At 33.4% G+C, this 16314-nt stretch overlaps 1 protein-coding gene across 2 annotated transcripts; it reads right to left on the bottom strand.

Annotated features, from left to right (window-relative positions):
* Positions 1 to 203: 203 nt before the first annotated feature.
* LOC8271101 (anaphase-promoting complex subunit 6) lies at positions 204 to 15886 on the bottom strand. 2 transcript variants are annotated; one of them, XM_048373059.1, is made up of 16 exons: positions 15139 to 15882; positions 14865 to 14999; positions 14599 to 14672; positions 13533 to 13572; positions 13206 to 13251; positions 12891 to 12970; positions 12547 to 12728; positions 12332 to 12457; positions 10688 to 10762; positions 9211 to 9336; positions 7791 to 7860; positions 6126 to 6208; positions 5732 to 5842; positions 4623 to 4722; positions 826 to 861; positions 204 to 586 (listed from the first exon to the last, which is right to left on the bottom strand). In XM_048373059.1, the coding sequence occupies exons 1-16, from the start codon at positions 15382 to 15384 to the stop codon at positions 482 to 484; spliced, it is 1635 nt and encodes a 544-aa protein (XP_048229016.1). In that variant the 5' UTR covers positions 15385 to 15882; the 3' UTR covers positions 204 to 481. The 2 variants fall into 2 exon arrangements, with proteins under 2 accessions (XP_048229016.1, XP_048229015.1); XM_048373058.1 differs by lacking the exons at positions 204 to 586; positions 826 to 861 and adding an exon at positions 2837 to 3324 and having other exon boundaries at positions 15139 to 15384; positions 15617 to 15886.
* Positions 15887 to 16314: the final 428 nt, after the last annotated feature.

The raw sequence follows: 16314 nt of genomic DNA, 5'->3' as shown, positions 1-16314 counted from the left end.
TAACTTTCCAGTCCCATTTGAGCATCTTCTAAATGTCTCTAACTAGAGAAATATTCTGTAAGCAGCCATCTCCATTATAAAGCAGAAGACTCGAGTTATCAGGCTCAAGCGCAGCCTCCCTAGCCCATTTGTCAAACCAAGCCAATCTCAAGTTATAGACTACACAACAAAGCTCCACCATCATAACAGTGCGAACACCCAGGTTAGTCGTGAAGCCACCAAGCCAATCACCATCGTGGTTCCTGAATTCATTGCAAACATTATCACTGCCGCTAAAGTTGAGGCTTACAGCTTACATAATTCCGTCAGGGATAGACCCATGCAAACGATAAAAATTGCCAATTTCTTCTTCTAATAATAATACATAAAACAACTATCAAATTAGATAAGACTTGTTGAGGAATCATGGCAAAATAAATTCATATACATTACAACATGAAATAAATGAATAATACAGCATCATCACAATTAAGCTCCCTTTTCAGTGAAATTCAATTTTTGGGTCTATGCCACAGCGACCTTCATCTACAAGGGCCAAACTCAACATTTCAGTGCAAAATTGATCGTCTGGTTTAAGCCATAAAGCCTGATTGAGAAAAAAAAATCAGAGAAGGGAACTAAAATTAAGTGAATAATGCATCAAAATCCTAGCTTTCTTTTCACTGTAGAATATCATCAAATATCAAAATGCAAATAAAGGGAACCCCTTTTATTCAGCTAAGCAGAGATTGCAGGAATGTGCCATATGTCACATGGCAAAGACCGGCGATGCACAAATTCATGCATTTAATGTAACAGAAGCAAAGCAAATTCGGTACTACAAACCTTATGATAATGTGTAATTGCAGCAGTAAAATTATCCTGCACAATGATGAAAAAGAAAAAATAAGATACACTTAAATTTGATAGCCAATTACATTTGAATATACAAGGCCCTGTAAGTGGTGGAAAATTTTACTGTAGAGTAAAAAGGAAATATTTATAGTTTAAGATACACTTAAATTTGATAGCTAATATTTATAGAATCCATGATTTAAAATTGACCAAGTATTTTCTATGTGAACAACTAATGGTTGGTTTCTAGCATCTAAAGAACATACTGACAAGATTTTTTATTGTATCTTTTTATATTATCTTAATAGAATAATGATATAAATGGTTACTAAACTTAGTCATCTTCACAGAGATTGACACGCTGCAAAATTAGTCAATGGAAAAAGAGTAATTAAGAGAAAGACATGTAATATGTCAATCCCTCGTTGGAAAGGTGACTAAATTATAATTAAAACTAAAGTTGAATAACGAAACAAATCAGAATTTTGTGACCAAATCGAAACCAAACGCAAAGTTTAAGGACCATTTGTATCATTATCCCTCTTAATTTCTACTTATTTACTTTTTGTGTCTAGCCATGAATTGTGATTCAGACAAGTCAAAGGGGATCTCTTACTAAGCTTTTCTATTACCAAAAATCCCCTGGAACCTCCTTTTTTTGATGTTTAGACAACCCTTCATTTTTACAATAAAAGATGGCAACTTCCTATACATGGGTTCTCTTTATCAGGGGGAAGGGGAAGTGGAAGCTCAAATCTGAGCCGCCACCTGAGCTCCATAGAGCTCTTCCACTACGCTTACAAATTGCTGCATACAACAAACCCATCTTAATAGAGTAAAGAATGCTAGTCATTATTGGGCTGTGAATATTCCCTTTGAAGACACCAGCAGTTTACTTTTTAGGACCATCAATTTTATTTCTAATATTTCCCAATATAACAAGTTAAGAATAATTATTAGTTCGCATCAGTACTTTATAACATGTATCTGCCTTGCACCGTTTAAAAAGAAAAAATATTAGTATCCAATGCAGGAAAGGTCTTTCTGTGACCAAATTTTCTCGGCTATTTGCCTTAGGATTGCTCATAGTAAATTAAAAGTTGGTTCTGATACCTCATGCATTTTCATAACACCGTTTTCACGGTTTAGGCCCAGGATCAAGACAATTGGTTGAACCCTGGAAGCAAAATCTAATATAATAAAGAAAGAACTCAAAGGACAAATCAGCAATACCCTCTAATCAAAGCCACAAGACAATGAGCCTCTATGCTCATTAGCAGCATTAGTAACATTATCATAATTAGAAGAAAATGATTTACTTCTATCATGGTACACGTCCTCCCTAAAAGGAAACCCTTTATACAATCAAGTAAGAGCACCTTTGAAATTGACTTGACTATATACAGGAATTTATAAATAAGATTAAAGATTTTCAAAATAGCCTTGATCTGATAAAATGGATTTATAATGTACCAAGTATCAAAACTTAATTTTCATCTAAATCCTCGTAAGGGTCATGTAAATATATCTCTACTAACGCATTGAAACTATCATAATAAGCATATAATAACTCAACATAGATATTGTATGTCAACCGGTGAAAGCTGTCTATAAAGATATTTAGCTGAACCATGCTACGAGAAAATTTTTCACAAGATGTATGATAAAGAGGAAGATTAAGGGTCATCTTTCTCCTCAAAACTTTTTTAAGAACATGAAAAAAGGATAAAATATGCTTTTGGCACAAAAAGAGACCCACAACTTTGCATTTTAGGATCATCTAACTATACTTTAATGTGTTTGTATTACACCCGCAAATGAAATCAACTGAAGTTAATATTTTAATGAGTATTGTCAACAACTCCCTCTTAAAAATAGTTTGGACATGCCTAATTAAAAATATTAACTTTTAATTTACAATATATAAAAATATTTAAGAAAAAAAACGATAAGCAAAATTTCTCTCACCTGATCTCATCTTCTCTTGATCTAAAATATCATATTTCACTCTTTCAATTTCTCATTAAAATCAAACAAAAAAAAAATACACAAATTCCATGAACCTAGATCAAGTTATTGAAGTTTCAAAATCTCATGTTGCTCAATCTGTCTATGATGACCCAAACAACAGAGTAATAGTTATGGTGGAGTTCAATGATGATGCTTTTAACCTACATTATAGATGATGATGACTGAAAATAAGTACAGGATTGAGGGCTCTCAAGTTGGTCAGGAAACTCAATTTTCTCTTATTCGTCATGCTTTAATAGATTTTTTTATGGAAGAAAAACTGCACAACCATAGTTTACTTTTTTTTTGGTGTTGACGTTGTTGAAAGCGAATTTTTAAGTAGGCCTTGCTGCGGGAGATGCTAGAAGAAAAGAAGAGAAGCGCTACTAGCGCGGCTCGCTTCGCTTTTGTTGCGGAGCTCGCTGCATCTTGCTGATTATGAAAAAGTCTTTTTCTTTTCTTTTCGTTCTTGTTCTCCCTCTATCCTCACCAGGAAAAAAATATATTAGTATTATACTGTATAACCAATTTATTTTCTTTTTATTTCAATGCATTTTTTGGATGCAAGGAGAGCGCTTATTTAGTCCATCCTTTCAGTTGGATGTCTTAGATTCGGACAGATTTTCTCTAACTCTGGATCATCAGCTCAGTCAAGGGTAGTGATTGTCGTCCAAATTTCTCAATTTTAGATCTGCAAAATCTTCTCTTTTTCTTTTTTTTACTTTTCGATTAGTGATTAAAGAAAAGGGCTGTGTTGGGTTAAATTATGAACTTTCTTGTTATTTTGAATTATTTTAGGATAAGATCTATTCCATTTTACTTCTAACAAAGATGTCATATTATGTTACGAGATAAGCCTCAAGTATGTACTTCGTTTCCGAAATCACCTTGTAGTTTTTAGTATCAAAGAAAGTTGAATGAGATTTTATATAAAAGTGAATGCATTATTTTATAAACGTTAGATGGTAGATTTAAATTTGAGGAACCTTGCTCATTTCCTCAGATTTTCCCCTAATCCTTTCATTTTGTGAGTTTACACACAAGTTTTTATCTCTAAAATAGGCATATTAGAAATTCTAAGGCCTTTTCCACCAAATAAATTTATAGTCGGGAATATTTGTTCATATACCTGTAAATCCGATGCTCTCTTAGAAATACCAGGAGAAACAAAATAAAAATGAGAATGTTCTAATTTTATTTTATAATCTCTGATATTTAGCCTCCACATGGGAAAAGACAATAAGAGATCCTTTTCATGCCCCATTTCTCATTCCCATTCCTTTTATTTTGGGTTGCCAAGTGCCCACACCAACACTGAATGAAATAAATGAACACTTGATTTATGTTCTAATCCCTGATAACATATCCTAAAGATTCTTTAGATTGGAGGGACCTTTTCTTCTTCTGTAAAAGTTCATAATAGTTCTTTTCTATATATGTGAAGGAATAAAAGACTGGCAATTAATTTCCAACCTGTTTTATAGAGGTCAATTTACTATGGCCGTTCTTCCCATAATTCTTCCATATCTCAAATAAAGTAGACCATTAGAGGTCTCATTATGAGAAGCACTACTTATCAATTCATTATCCTGAGAAGCACTACTTATGATAGAAATTTTCTGTCACCACCCTCAACATCAAGATTAATTCTAAGATTGCTATCACATATACTCCTGTTAGTTTATTTATTAAAATTAATTAAGGCTTGAAACAGGTAATGGATAATAGACATGTTAAGAAATAAAAAGAATACAAGTAATTCTTAACTTTCAAGATACCTGCAAGTGATAAGTGTATGCAAGGCCTGCATAAGTACTTAAGCTTCTAGTTGAAAATGCAAGTGCTCGCTCATAGCACGAAATTGCTTCATGGTACATCCTGACACATTGCAAGTTCATATAATTAGTTAGAAAATATACAAGTTTATCATTCACGTTCTGCAAATAACAGGATGAGAGAGACTAAGGGCATCTAGAGTTAAAATGAAAGCACCTTTATTCAACTAAGAAATCTAATTCACAGATAAGAGGATAAAAGAATAAAAACGTGAATGGAAGAATGATAATAACATAAATCTCTAAATTAACAGTATAGTTCAACAGACAAACAGCAATACGTTGTGATGTTGTTTAAAGGAAATTTTACACTTTGTTCTATCTGAAAAGGTACTTTGTTGCCTAAAATCCAAAACTATGCAAAGGCAAAGCTGAAGATGAAAAGATTAAGATACATGCAAAACTAGTTTATGTTGCTCCTTTTTTATTGTGTCAACAAATAAAATAGAATGTTTTAGGTCTAGCATAATGCAGATTGCTGTAGAATGTTGTGAAGTATCTACACAACTTCCAAATCCCAATCTTTATTATGTCAGACCTAGAGCAAATCTAATTCATCTTCAATCCACACCTACATGTGTCCATATGGTAACCACCCTGTAAAATCGCTTTCAAAGTTGAACATGAAATTCAAACTGTTTGTTAAAAATCTTTAAATGGAATTTTGATAGATTTGAACTCTACATACTGAAACGTGTTCTTTTATGCTACCTCCCAAAACAATTTTATCCAATGCAAACACATAAATTCACTATAATCCCAAGTGGAAGTAAATTAAATATATTTTTAAGAAAAAAGGAAAATTGTGTTTACTTCATAATCAGGTTGCTTTTGGCCTGAACAAGGATATCATCCTAAAAAAGAATGATTGTTTGAAAACATAAGAAATAAAAAAGCTATTTTCCCACTTGAGGTTGAAGACAGTCTTTTGGCCCTTTAGTTGGAGAAAGATAAAGAAACAAAGCAACCATGTTATACATCCTGACTCCTGAAAAATCTAAAAGGCAAGAAACAACTAAGAATAGAGAGCCAATTATTACAGTATAACATACTTCAACTTTCTGTATGCATGAGCAAGATTCAGCATAGTTGGTTCCCACAATGAACTTAAAGATGGAACGTGTGCCAAAGTCTTCTCAAACCATAGCACAGCCTTATTATACCTGGAAATGTTTCACAAGAAAAAGTTATGCTAGTCATAGTTTAACTAGAAAGACCTAAATATTCATGGCCTGTATTAGCGAAAGAGAAAAAAATATAAGCAAGTATCTGCAATTGAAGTTAGAAAGCATTAAATAAAAAACAAATTTTCATACATGCATTATGTCATTGTAAAATAAATAACAGATGGATTTCCAGGTCTCCAGGAAATGATAAATGGTGATGGTGGTGGTGCTGCTGGTGAGTGCAACTATATCATAACCACATAAGCAGAACAATCCTTACTCTTTCATGTTATAAGCAACAACACCCAATTCATTATACACCAAAGGATCTGAAGGACAAATGGTCTTGGCCTGCATGAAAAACTGGAAGGAAAAAAGAAACTCAGAACTTTTAAACAAATACAAAGACTGGTGAAGAACACAGAACATACCCATAATTATCTATACCTAAAAATGGACAGAAACAGAACAAAAAACTAATACTTTACAATCCGAAGAATAAAGCTTAGCATTATTTCTTGTATGCTTAGCAACAAAGCTGTCAATGGATATACAAGGCCAATATACAATATCAGTGCAACAAAACAGCAATCGTTATTTTTCTACATAGCCTAGGAACTGAAGTCACATCAGCTTCAAGTGCACAAGTACATTTCCAGGACTTTTCTGTTGAAATGGTACATTCATATTCATTTTATTTGAAATAATCTTATGAGTTAGGAAGCAAAGTACAACATGAAGTACAATGATCATTCTAAAGTAAATTTTGATATTCTGTTATTCCAGGTGCGATGCTTACCTTCAATATTTAGAATGCTTGTTTTTCTGTTGCCATACTAAAAATTTTTCTGCAGATTTATACAGAAAGTGTTTAGTTCTTCTGAAACTTCTAATCTGAAGTTAATAGCATAGCAACCCATGTATAGCAGAGCAGAATTAGTTGTCCTTTTGCCAGAGCAATTTACCACATAAGCTGTCTCTATTGTCTATTTCAAATCTAGGAGAGTAGTCAGATTTCCTATGAAATAAATTTACTCACTTACAGTAATTGCATTAAGGTTAATAATTGTGGTAATGGAAGAAACCTTCTGAATCTTCCACTTTTAATAGCAGATTTCTCCACTATCTCGTTACAAGTTAAAAATTCCAGAGTATTCACATCTTCCCTCACCAAATATGGCATCATCTGATATATCAAAAGCTGATTACAGATCCCTGCAGCAACCAATCCTGAAGAAACTAAATTGGAGGAGGTCAAACTGATGGGATGAATCCTGCAGTATAATATAGCAAAACATTGCTCTTCGTCTTTTCCTGACCTCATAATTGTATACCCTCCCTTAATCTTCAAATTGTACACAGACATCATCCCTCTTAACTCTCAATCAATCTAATTTTTGGAAGATAAGCAATTTCTTGCATAAATTTCTAATTAGATATATATCTTACAGCTGCAGATTCAAAAGCTTTTCTTAGATGGGGCCCCAATAGAATGATGTAGGCATTGATCTGAGGATTATCTGCTACCCTGCACCAAAATTTTGTAACAAATTTTTCTGGCATTCACCTCTACTCTAGTCATCACAATTAGCTCTGTCAAATGAAAGGACGTCTTGATACTTAATGCAAACGCCAAAAGTTATATAACTTTAATACATATATACATGCTATCCCTGAAATATATGAAGTGATTCTTATTTTGAAGTTCAACAACAACAAATAATCAGTTCACGATATCAGTTGAGCGCGATTTCCTAATTGACAATGCCATATCAATGTGGCATTTCTACCATAATGCTAATGCTAAACAAAGAAGTCGACAAAAATTCATGTGAAACGCAAAAGAATCGTTATCAAAATTAAACATTTAACCAATAGGTTCACACTTCTCCAAAATAAAAATCAAAACTCAAAATCTGTCAGTGGTAAGAAGAGAACAGATTACCTGCTCAGCAAGCTTAAAGCTGTGGGTTCGCATGTACTCCATCCCAATGTACATAGTTGGTAAATGGCACCTGGAATAACAGAATATCAAGATTAAACCTGTGAAAATAGAATTTATAAATAACAAGACTTCCAAGTCCACAACCATAGAACCAATATAACAAAACGGGGTTATCACTATTTGCAAACCTAAGAAGAATAAATAGCGTAAACTACTTTGTCGGTCAAAGAATTTCGATCTTTTTCTTCTCTAGAACTACCTTTCTTATTTAAAGTTTATAGAACATTTCTGGCATGCTTTTGTTTCCCCTTGCATGAGGAGGCAGGTTTATTTTTTCTGTTCTGGATAATTAGAGATCTCAAATGTAAGTTGACCCCCAACTAAACAACACCTAATAAAGACCCAACAAAGAACAATTATGCCCAAAGATACTACCTATTAACTCTATCAAAAACGCATAAAAGACCTTCCTCTATCCACTTTCTCCCCACTTGCTCCGACAAAAGTAACATGTCTGCTACCTTCAGATTAGTAAATAATAACAGAAAATGTTACTTTCTTTTTGATATATAACAGAAAAGAATACTGATTGAACTTTTAATGAATTTTAAATTTTGAATGCAGAAGGTTCTCTTTTTGTCAAGCCCACTACAACTAGTCAGACCCATATCCAGAAATAACCAACCCAACAGAATAAGGTCTAAGACTTACAATAGAAAAGGTGTTCCAGTGCTCAAGAGTTCCTACATTGAGGGCCTGCCAAACAGTTAAATCATAGAGCCTACACTTGCATAGCATGGAGTCTGGTGCAGTGATTTAACTCAAGATCTCCAAGCCACAGTAGAAGGACCTTACTTTTGCATCACCTCACCCTCATAGGACTTTGATACAAAAACTAAACAGAAAGCCAAAAATTTGACAGCTTTGAGTAATAAGAAGTAAAGTGTCTTGCAAGTATAAAATAGTACTAAAATCCAATAATCCTGTTTGAAACTTAGTCCTTCCCACTTCTTGCTTTCTAGGTGAGCATGTTCAACTCCATTAGTAAAATAGGTCATTGTAACCAAGGGTTAACATCATGAAAGGGAGTTCGTGCACACAGAAACACAGCATAATGCCATCCAATCAATAGGAATAACATGCTATAAACAAGCAGATTTAACATTCTTTCAGAAAGAAGGGGAGAGAAAGTGAGGGTAGGGGATTGAGGGAGGGAGGGAGAAGCTAGAAAGAGAAAACATAAGAAATGGGAAAAAAAGAATGCTAGAAACAAACTCAGAGCAAAGCAATACTAAATAATCAAATAATTCCTATGTAGGCAAATGCCTCGTCAGTTTTCATTGCATTTCTCAGTATACCAATATATATCAAATAGTTTTAGAACTCATGGAAGGATTTTTAAAGTAATAGCATTAATTACCCAGGAAATAAACGAGCAGCAGTGCGGTATGCCGACATTGCTTGATCACCCTCTTCTTGAGCAGCATAAGCATTCCCATAGCCTATCCAAGCAGGTGCAAAGGTTCCATCTAAACTTGTAGCCTTGCTGCAGCTCAGAACAGACAAAATTAAATCAGATCAACTTCATGGAATAACAAATATTACATGAAAAGCACATAGATAAAACATGCGATGTAAAATTTGACAAAGTATCACTAAAAACAAAACTGTTACCCTGATTCAGCCCAAAACTGCTAAAGCCCAATCAAGTTATTTTCGTGTCATAAAAAAAGTAAGTAAAAGTTAATTCCTTTGTGGAGCCGTACAATTATATCTTTTCTTTTCTTATTATTCTTTATAATTTCTGAAACATACGAGGTTGATTTGTTGTGAAGAGGAAAGAATCAAGTCATTAAGAACAAGAGAAATGCCTAATAGTCAGTAGGGGTGCCAACATAAAATGGAAAACCAATTTGAAGCCAAAAATCCAATCTAAAATATTGATTAACCAAATCAATCGGTCCGATTATTGTTTTCATATTACAAAACCGATGATTAACCAAAGTGCATGCATATTCATCAATAAGAAATGACTATTCTTACACTATCTCAATATTACTTGCAAATTTGAATCTTAAACATTTCAATTTGCTATACAAATAAACTCATAAAATAACAACATAATTGAAATGAATATGCCTGTAAGTTATATCTTAAATGTTTTTATACTAGCGGGAAATAATTGATCTCATGCTAAAACATTACCATTATCAAAGGCTTTGCCAGTTAAATCCAGTTTACATTAACTCAACTCAACTATACCTTCCCAAGCTACTTCAGGGTGTTTCTCCATTTTGCACGATTTTGGAGTACATCTTAGAAATTATGTAAAGTTACTAAACCCATTTTATTTTGAAAAAGATAATTTATTTTGGCTTATGAAAAAAAAAAAATAACAACTGAACTAAGAAAAGAAGTAAACCTACTAAATTCTAGAGTTTAACTAATATTCAACTCAACCTAGCTTTCATATAAACTCCAAAATTAGCCTAAATATTTAATCTGCAAGCAGTCCTATGCCATTCAAGAGAATCCTCACAATTCCAACTTAAACAAAAATGTAAGAAATCATGTCTCATGATGCCAAAAGAAGAAGAGTGGTGTGATTCAAAAGCATTTATAAAAAGCAAAATTAGTCCAACATAGAAAATCATGGGGTCTTTTTGCGTTTGGCACAATTGCCACACCATAAAATGTCCTAGTAAACTCTAAGAACAAAAGTATAGTAGGATACTTTTAGTCCTAAGTTGTCCATTTTCTATCAAAATAAGGCACTGGAAAAAGAAATAACAAAAATTATAACCTCCAACTAAAAAGGTACAAAAGAAACTGAAATTACAGATACCTCATATTTTTCCAGAACAGAGGTGAGTTTGCTATGTTTCTATGATGTTTACCTGAAATAGCGCCGTGATTGGTCGTACTTCTTGATACAATAGTAGTAACAACCAACAGCAAACCATGAAAGAGCCCTAGAAGAAAAGAATTCAAATGCGAATATGATTTTATGCACAATATAACAAGTGCTTGAGTACAAAATTAAATAATCAATGATCTTCAAGCAGGACATCATAACAAGATTCAGAGGAACACAATCTCCTTTGTCCCTCTGTGCGTGTGCGCGTGCATGCCTGTGTGCGTGTGTGTGTTTGTTCTTGATTTCAAAAAAAAAAATCTAACTGAGACAAGTATCCATTAGATATCAATCAAGTGCCATCTTTAAGCAGAACATGAAAACTGGCAAAATAAATTTCCCTTTACTTTTTCTTTATTGATTTTAACAAACACCATCTTTGCAAAACTAGTTTAAATCTAGTGCTTTCTACTCCTCCCATAATCCAACTCTTTGGAGATTTGGTGCACTAGCCAAAAATCCATACACAATGTTCATTGGAGGAAACACATACAATTTAGAAGGTCATATCATAAAATGTCTATAGCTATATCATTCATCAATTTGAGTTAATGGTTTATGACTTATATCCTCCAAGCACAATTACATAAACATATTTATGTGAAGATTGTCACTTTATTATATTTTCATTGAACCATTCATTGTTATCCAGGTGATAAACAAATAATTCTTGACACAAGCTATGCTTGACGGATATATTTAGAAAGCAATACACACACATAAAAATGTCAAAGAAAACTCATTTTTGAGGGTACCTATAACTTAGGAGGTTTAAAAATATGTTTCAATAGAGAGAAAAAGAACAAAACACAAAACTGTTGAACTTTGAGGTTTGAAACTCCAAAATATTGATGATAGCAAACACTTGGTAGTTTATACTAATTAGTAATATGTCAAATGTTTAAGCATAGAAATAAGTAATTTTTCAAGCATTTTCAAACCATGCACAAGCCTTCAAGCACAAGCATCAAAAATAAGAAAGTCTAGAGGCAGTTTTTCTAGACAGGGACAAATGCATAGCATGCATCCAGAATGCATGGTTGTGCACTTTGAAGCACAAAAAACAAGAACTTCAAAGAGTAGCATGGTTAGAGCATGGTCATGCATCCCGAACATATATTCTCACAATCACTAGAGCCAAGTAAAAATTAAAATTTTCAAGCAAGATAAGGACGAAATGGCATGGCCTAATGCATGGCCATGCAAATGAGATGCATGCCGTGCACTTCAAATGCACGTTGTTGGCTGCACTTTAAAAACGCATTGAATGATCTTTCTCCAAGTGGCAATACTAGCTAGTTTAGCATTTAATGAAGCTTCAACGGTCATCTAACATCTTTTTCACTATATTCATAAGCCTTGGGCATCATTTATTAGGTTAGAACAACCAAACTAAAGCTTTATTATTGCAAATTTGTTTCTCAAACTCAAGAATTCTCTTCGTTTATAAGATTCATTCTTTGAATAACTTTGCTTGTTGGGAATTTTACTTTTCTCTGAACTCTTAAGGTTCATTCTCTCCCTATTTACCTTTTTCTCTCACCTTGCTAAACAAGCCATCATGAGAAAGAAAACAAAAGAAATGACAGAAAGCAAGTAAAGAAAAGAAAAAGGAGAAAGAACTCACTTTTGAGGATAATCCTTCACCAAATTACATGCCATAAGATAAAGCTCATTTGAATTCCCAAGCTCCATAGCAGCAGCCAAATGCACCAATGTACATTTCAAATGGAAAGGGTCCTTCTCGAGTAGTCTTTTGAAACAGAACATAAAATTTAAATAAGTTGTGGCATCTAAAGTACAAATACTACACTTCTGCTTCAGAACCACTCGTAAACTTACATAGACGTTAGTTCAAAGCATTTGTTATATTCGCCACATTGATGGTAGTATTCAGCTTTACAGGCAAGCAAATCAGTATCTTTCTTTAAAGTATGCATGAAACTCGTGCTGGAAGGGTTGCCATTCTCGCTTTCTTTTTCTAGCTCTTTAAATTTGGCTTCTATAATACTTTCTTTATCATACTGGACAACCATCACATCCATAGGGCAGAGAATTGAAAATTAGTACAAACAAGCACATAAAATAACTGAGCCGAACATATATGATAACGTCAGTACATTCGAAAAACATTTTTTCTATGTTTGCAATTTGATCCTTACATAATTGAAGTTCTGTGTACTTACCTTTTTAACCAAGCAGGAATAGAACAAAGAGAGCCACTCATCTTCAGGACCAAATTGCAATGTTGAAAGCAGACTTGTTTCTGTAATTCAGTAGAAAATCTAATAAATTAGAGTACTGGATCATTTGAACCAAACTATAATTTTTAGGGCAATGTACAGTCAAATTCATATGCATTCAGTTAACAAGTCAAGTGCCAAACCAGAGCTTACAGAAGTTTACTTTGAATAAAAGAATTAAATGTGTATATATATGTATATAAACCTAGAAAGTACCAAACGAAGCAAATCAAAAATCTTAGTTGGAGAACTTTTTACCTTCTTCACATGTAAGCATGTGATTTTCAACAAGGCATTCCAAAGCCTGGCAAGAGATAAACATACAAGAAATTGTCATCCTTTCAAATTCAAAAAAACAATGCCTCCTACCTCTGATGAGACAGAATACTTTTTCAGAAAAAAAAAAAGAAAGATTCAGACTGATTTAATCATAAAAAACTCTTTGCCAAGTAATATGGATATCTAAGTTTTGTAGGAAAGCCAAGCCCCATGCTTCTATAGCCACAAATGCTATGAAGCAAAAGGAGTCTGGTGCAAAAACTTTTTTTAGACTCCAAATGCAAATTATGATAATAGATAACATACCTCATAACATAAAGGATCAGCCTTGATAGCAGCTTTGTACCTTTAATAACCACAACAGAAGAGATTAATTAAGTTCTCATACAAGACCATATTATTTTCCCTTTTGGTGACAAACTTGAGAATTGATCAAAAAGACCGTTGTAATTGCAGAAAGAAAGCAAACAGAGTATACAAGTGACAGAAAAAGGATGTATTCTATCTAATCAAAACGTGGAGTGAAAGAATATTAGAAGGTAGAGAAAAAGAAACCATGGAACTCCAATATTGAAAATTGAACCTTTCAGTTATTAGTTTCTAAATCTTAGACAGTAATTGCCTAAACTTAACAAAGCTTGTTGACATAGCCATGTATTTAGTCAGTGCTGTTCCTGTTCTCAGAATTAGATGAGCTGCCTGAAAGCTTAGGAATAACTATTCCTTCCAATTTTATAACTATTTTATAATAACTCAATACAAGCAGCGAAATAGACTCAAAGCACTTGAACTAGTAAAATTCAATGCACTTGGACTTCTAAAAAAGAATAAAACCCCTTTAACTAGTGAGGACTTTGTTACAACTTACAACTCAATTCAAAATCATAAATAACCTAATTAAGAGACTCAAGAAATTATAAGTAACCACATTCCAGCAAAGGTGATAAGTCTTATAATACCCTAAAGTTTGTAAAGTTAAATGACTCCTGGAGTATGATTTACTAGAATATACATACAATACACTGTAAGGACTAAGATGTTCAACGATATCTCAAATACGCCCTATGTAAAATTTACAGAGAACCTAAACTCTCAAGTCTTTGAACTGCTCTCTAAGACTTCATGTCACCCACCAGAAAAATAGATGAGGCTTTAGCCACTTTCTTTTGTGTGATCAAAAATAACCTTGCTTTAGTTCTGAAAATCCATAATAAACCTCATAAGGATATATAGTAACAAGTGAAATGACAAGTATGCTTTTCTTTCCTTCAAGAAAAGATGCGTAAAGCATTCCATGATTATGCAAAAGGGAGAAAAATTAAGGAAAAGAAAGAAAAAGACTTTGATAAATAAGATGGTTAAAGAAACAAACCACTGTCGAGCTTGGGAACGATTTTCTAGAGCTTCATAAGCCCTACCTCTTAAAAAGCATATTGCTGAAGATATCTGTCAAAATTTAAAATATAACCATTTAACATAACCTGTAGAATAATTGCATCCTTTAATCTACATATGCTCATGTATGCTTTTCACATGCTAACAACAGGTTGAACAATGAAATATGAAATGTTTCACTGAACCATTAACACAGCCTCAATGGTGCTAAAAGAAATTAAAAATAAAAAATAAAAGACTCACGTTGATCTCACGATCTTCTCCATCTTTATCCAAGTATATGACATTGCACTCTTTAGTGTCAAATACATTTCCATGTTCATCAACCTTAGCATCACCGAGCATTAGTAGACACTGATCCCATTCCTTCAGTTCCTCCTAATAGTAAATTGAAAAAGAAAACATATACACATATGCAAACTAATTAAAATTAAGAACAAAAAGATATCAAAATTATAAAACCCTATACCCCGCATTTAATTTTTTTTTTTTTTAAAAGTGACTGAGGAGAGAGTACAAGGCATTTGGCGGCGAGGTAGCGAAAGCGCAGGTCACGGAGAACGATCTTGGAAGCGTTAAGGAGGTGAAAGGCACGGCGAAAATGACGACCGAGAAAGAGGGCTTGAGCCTGCATGTAAATGTCAGCAGGATCGTTGGTGAAAGTGGCTACTTTGTCTGCGAAGAAGATGGCTGATGAGTATAAGTGCTTGCTCACACAATCACGCACTACTCCACGAAGCTTTTCTATCTGCTCTTCTCTCATCTTTTGGATTTTGGAAGTTAAGGGAGGCTTAAGTAGCAATTGCTCTCTGAACTTTGGGCAATGTACAATCACCCAAAATTAACTTTTTGGCTATTGCCCAAAAGATTTGCAAAAATGCCCGATTAAAATAATCAGAACAGAAAATCATTAAAAATGCACAAAAAGTAGACATGTACAGGTAAAGGAATATGCCCAGCGCACTAAAATCTGAGATTAAAACTGGCAAGGATACAGCATTCTAAAGTTAGAAGTCCCACTAAAAACCTATCAATGAAAATCTAAATCATGAAGCCTAAAGTTTAGAAATGAGAAATAATAACAGTTTAATCATGTACCGAAACACATCTTCCTAGATTCTGGAAGATTCTAAAAGTTTGAATTTTCCATTTGCTATTCCTGGTCTACAATATTAAGAATACCAGCTTTCACCAAAAAAATCATAAACTATTTACCATCTCAGTTGAAATAAAGGATTCCAGAAATATTTGCTAAGCTTACTTCTCTAAACAAGAATAAGAAAGGTTAATAGTCATAACCTATGTATTTTTGAACAATAACATTTTAAAATATGCTAACTGGTGTGACTCCAAGTTCAAAGCTTAAAGAGATGCAAGATCCATTAATAGTACAAGAAGACCCAATCACAAGGTCCAAATCCAAGAAACTTCAACAAGCCATATTGGGTTTAATTAGGGATATTTGGAAAGCCCAAGAACTTCAACCCAATAAAGCATCCATGGAGGCACAAGGAATAATATTTAACTTGTTTTCATGTTAATAACAATTAGGGTTACATGTAGCCACCATACAAGTTAATGTGGTAATTAATACCAAGTAATGGTTATCAATGTGGGTAGTGGTTATTAAGAGCCACCATATACAAGTTAATGGGGTAATCAATACCAAGTAATGGCTATTAGTGTGGATAGT

Source organism: Ricinus communis, chromosome 4 (genome assembly GCF_019578655.1).
Source record: "Ricinus communis isolate WT05 ecotype wild-type chromosome 4, ASM1957865v1, whole genome shotgun sequence".
NCBI classification, from domain to species: Eukaryota; Viridiplantae; Streptophyta; class Magnoliopsida; order Malpighiales; family Euphorbiaceae; genus Ricinus; species Ricinus communis.
This window is presented reverse-complemented; position numbering and strand designations above follow the sequence as displayed.

Bases quoted from the DNA above. Each gene is read 5' to 3' on its own strand.
- LOC8271101 (XM_048373058.1), bottom strand. From the start codon at position 15,384: ATGAGAGAAGAGCAGATAGAAAAGCTTCGTGGAGTAGTGCGTGATTGT. The intron at 12,971-13,205 runs GTAAAAAGTTCT...ACTGAATTACAG, and splicing joins CATGCTTACATGTGAAGAAG to AAACAAGTCTGCTTTCAACA. The intron at 7,861-9,210 runs GTAATTAATGCT...CTGTTATTCCAG, and splicing joins GCTGCTCGTTTATTTCCTGG to GTGCCATTTACCAACTATGT.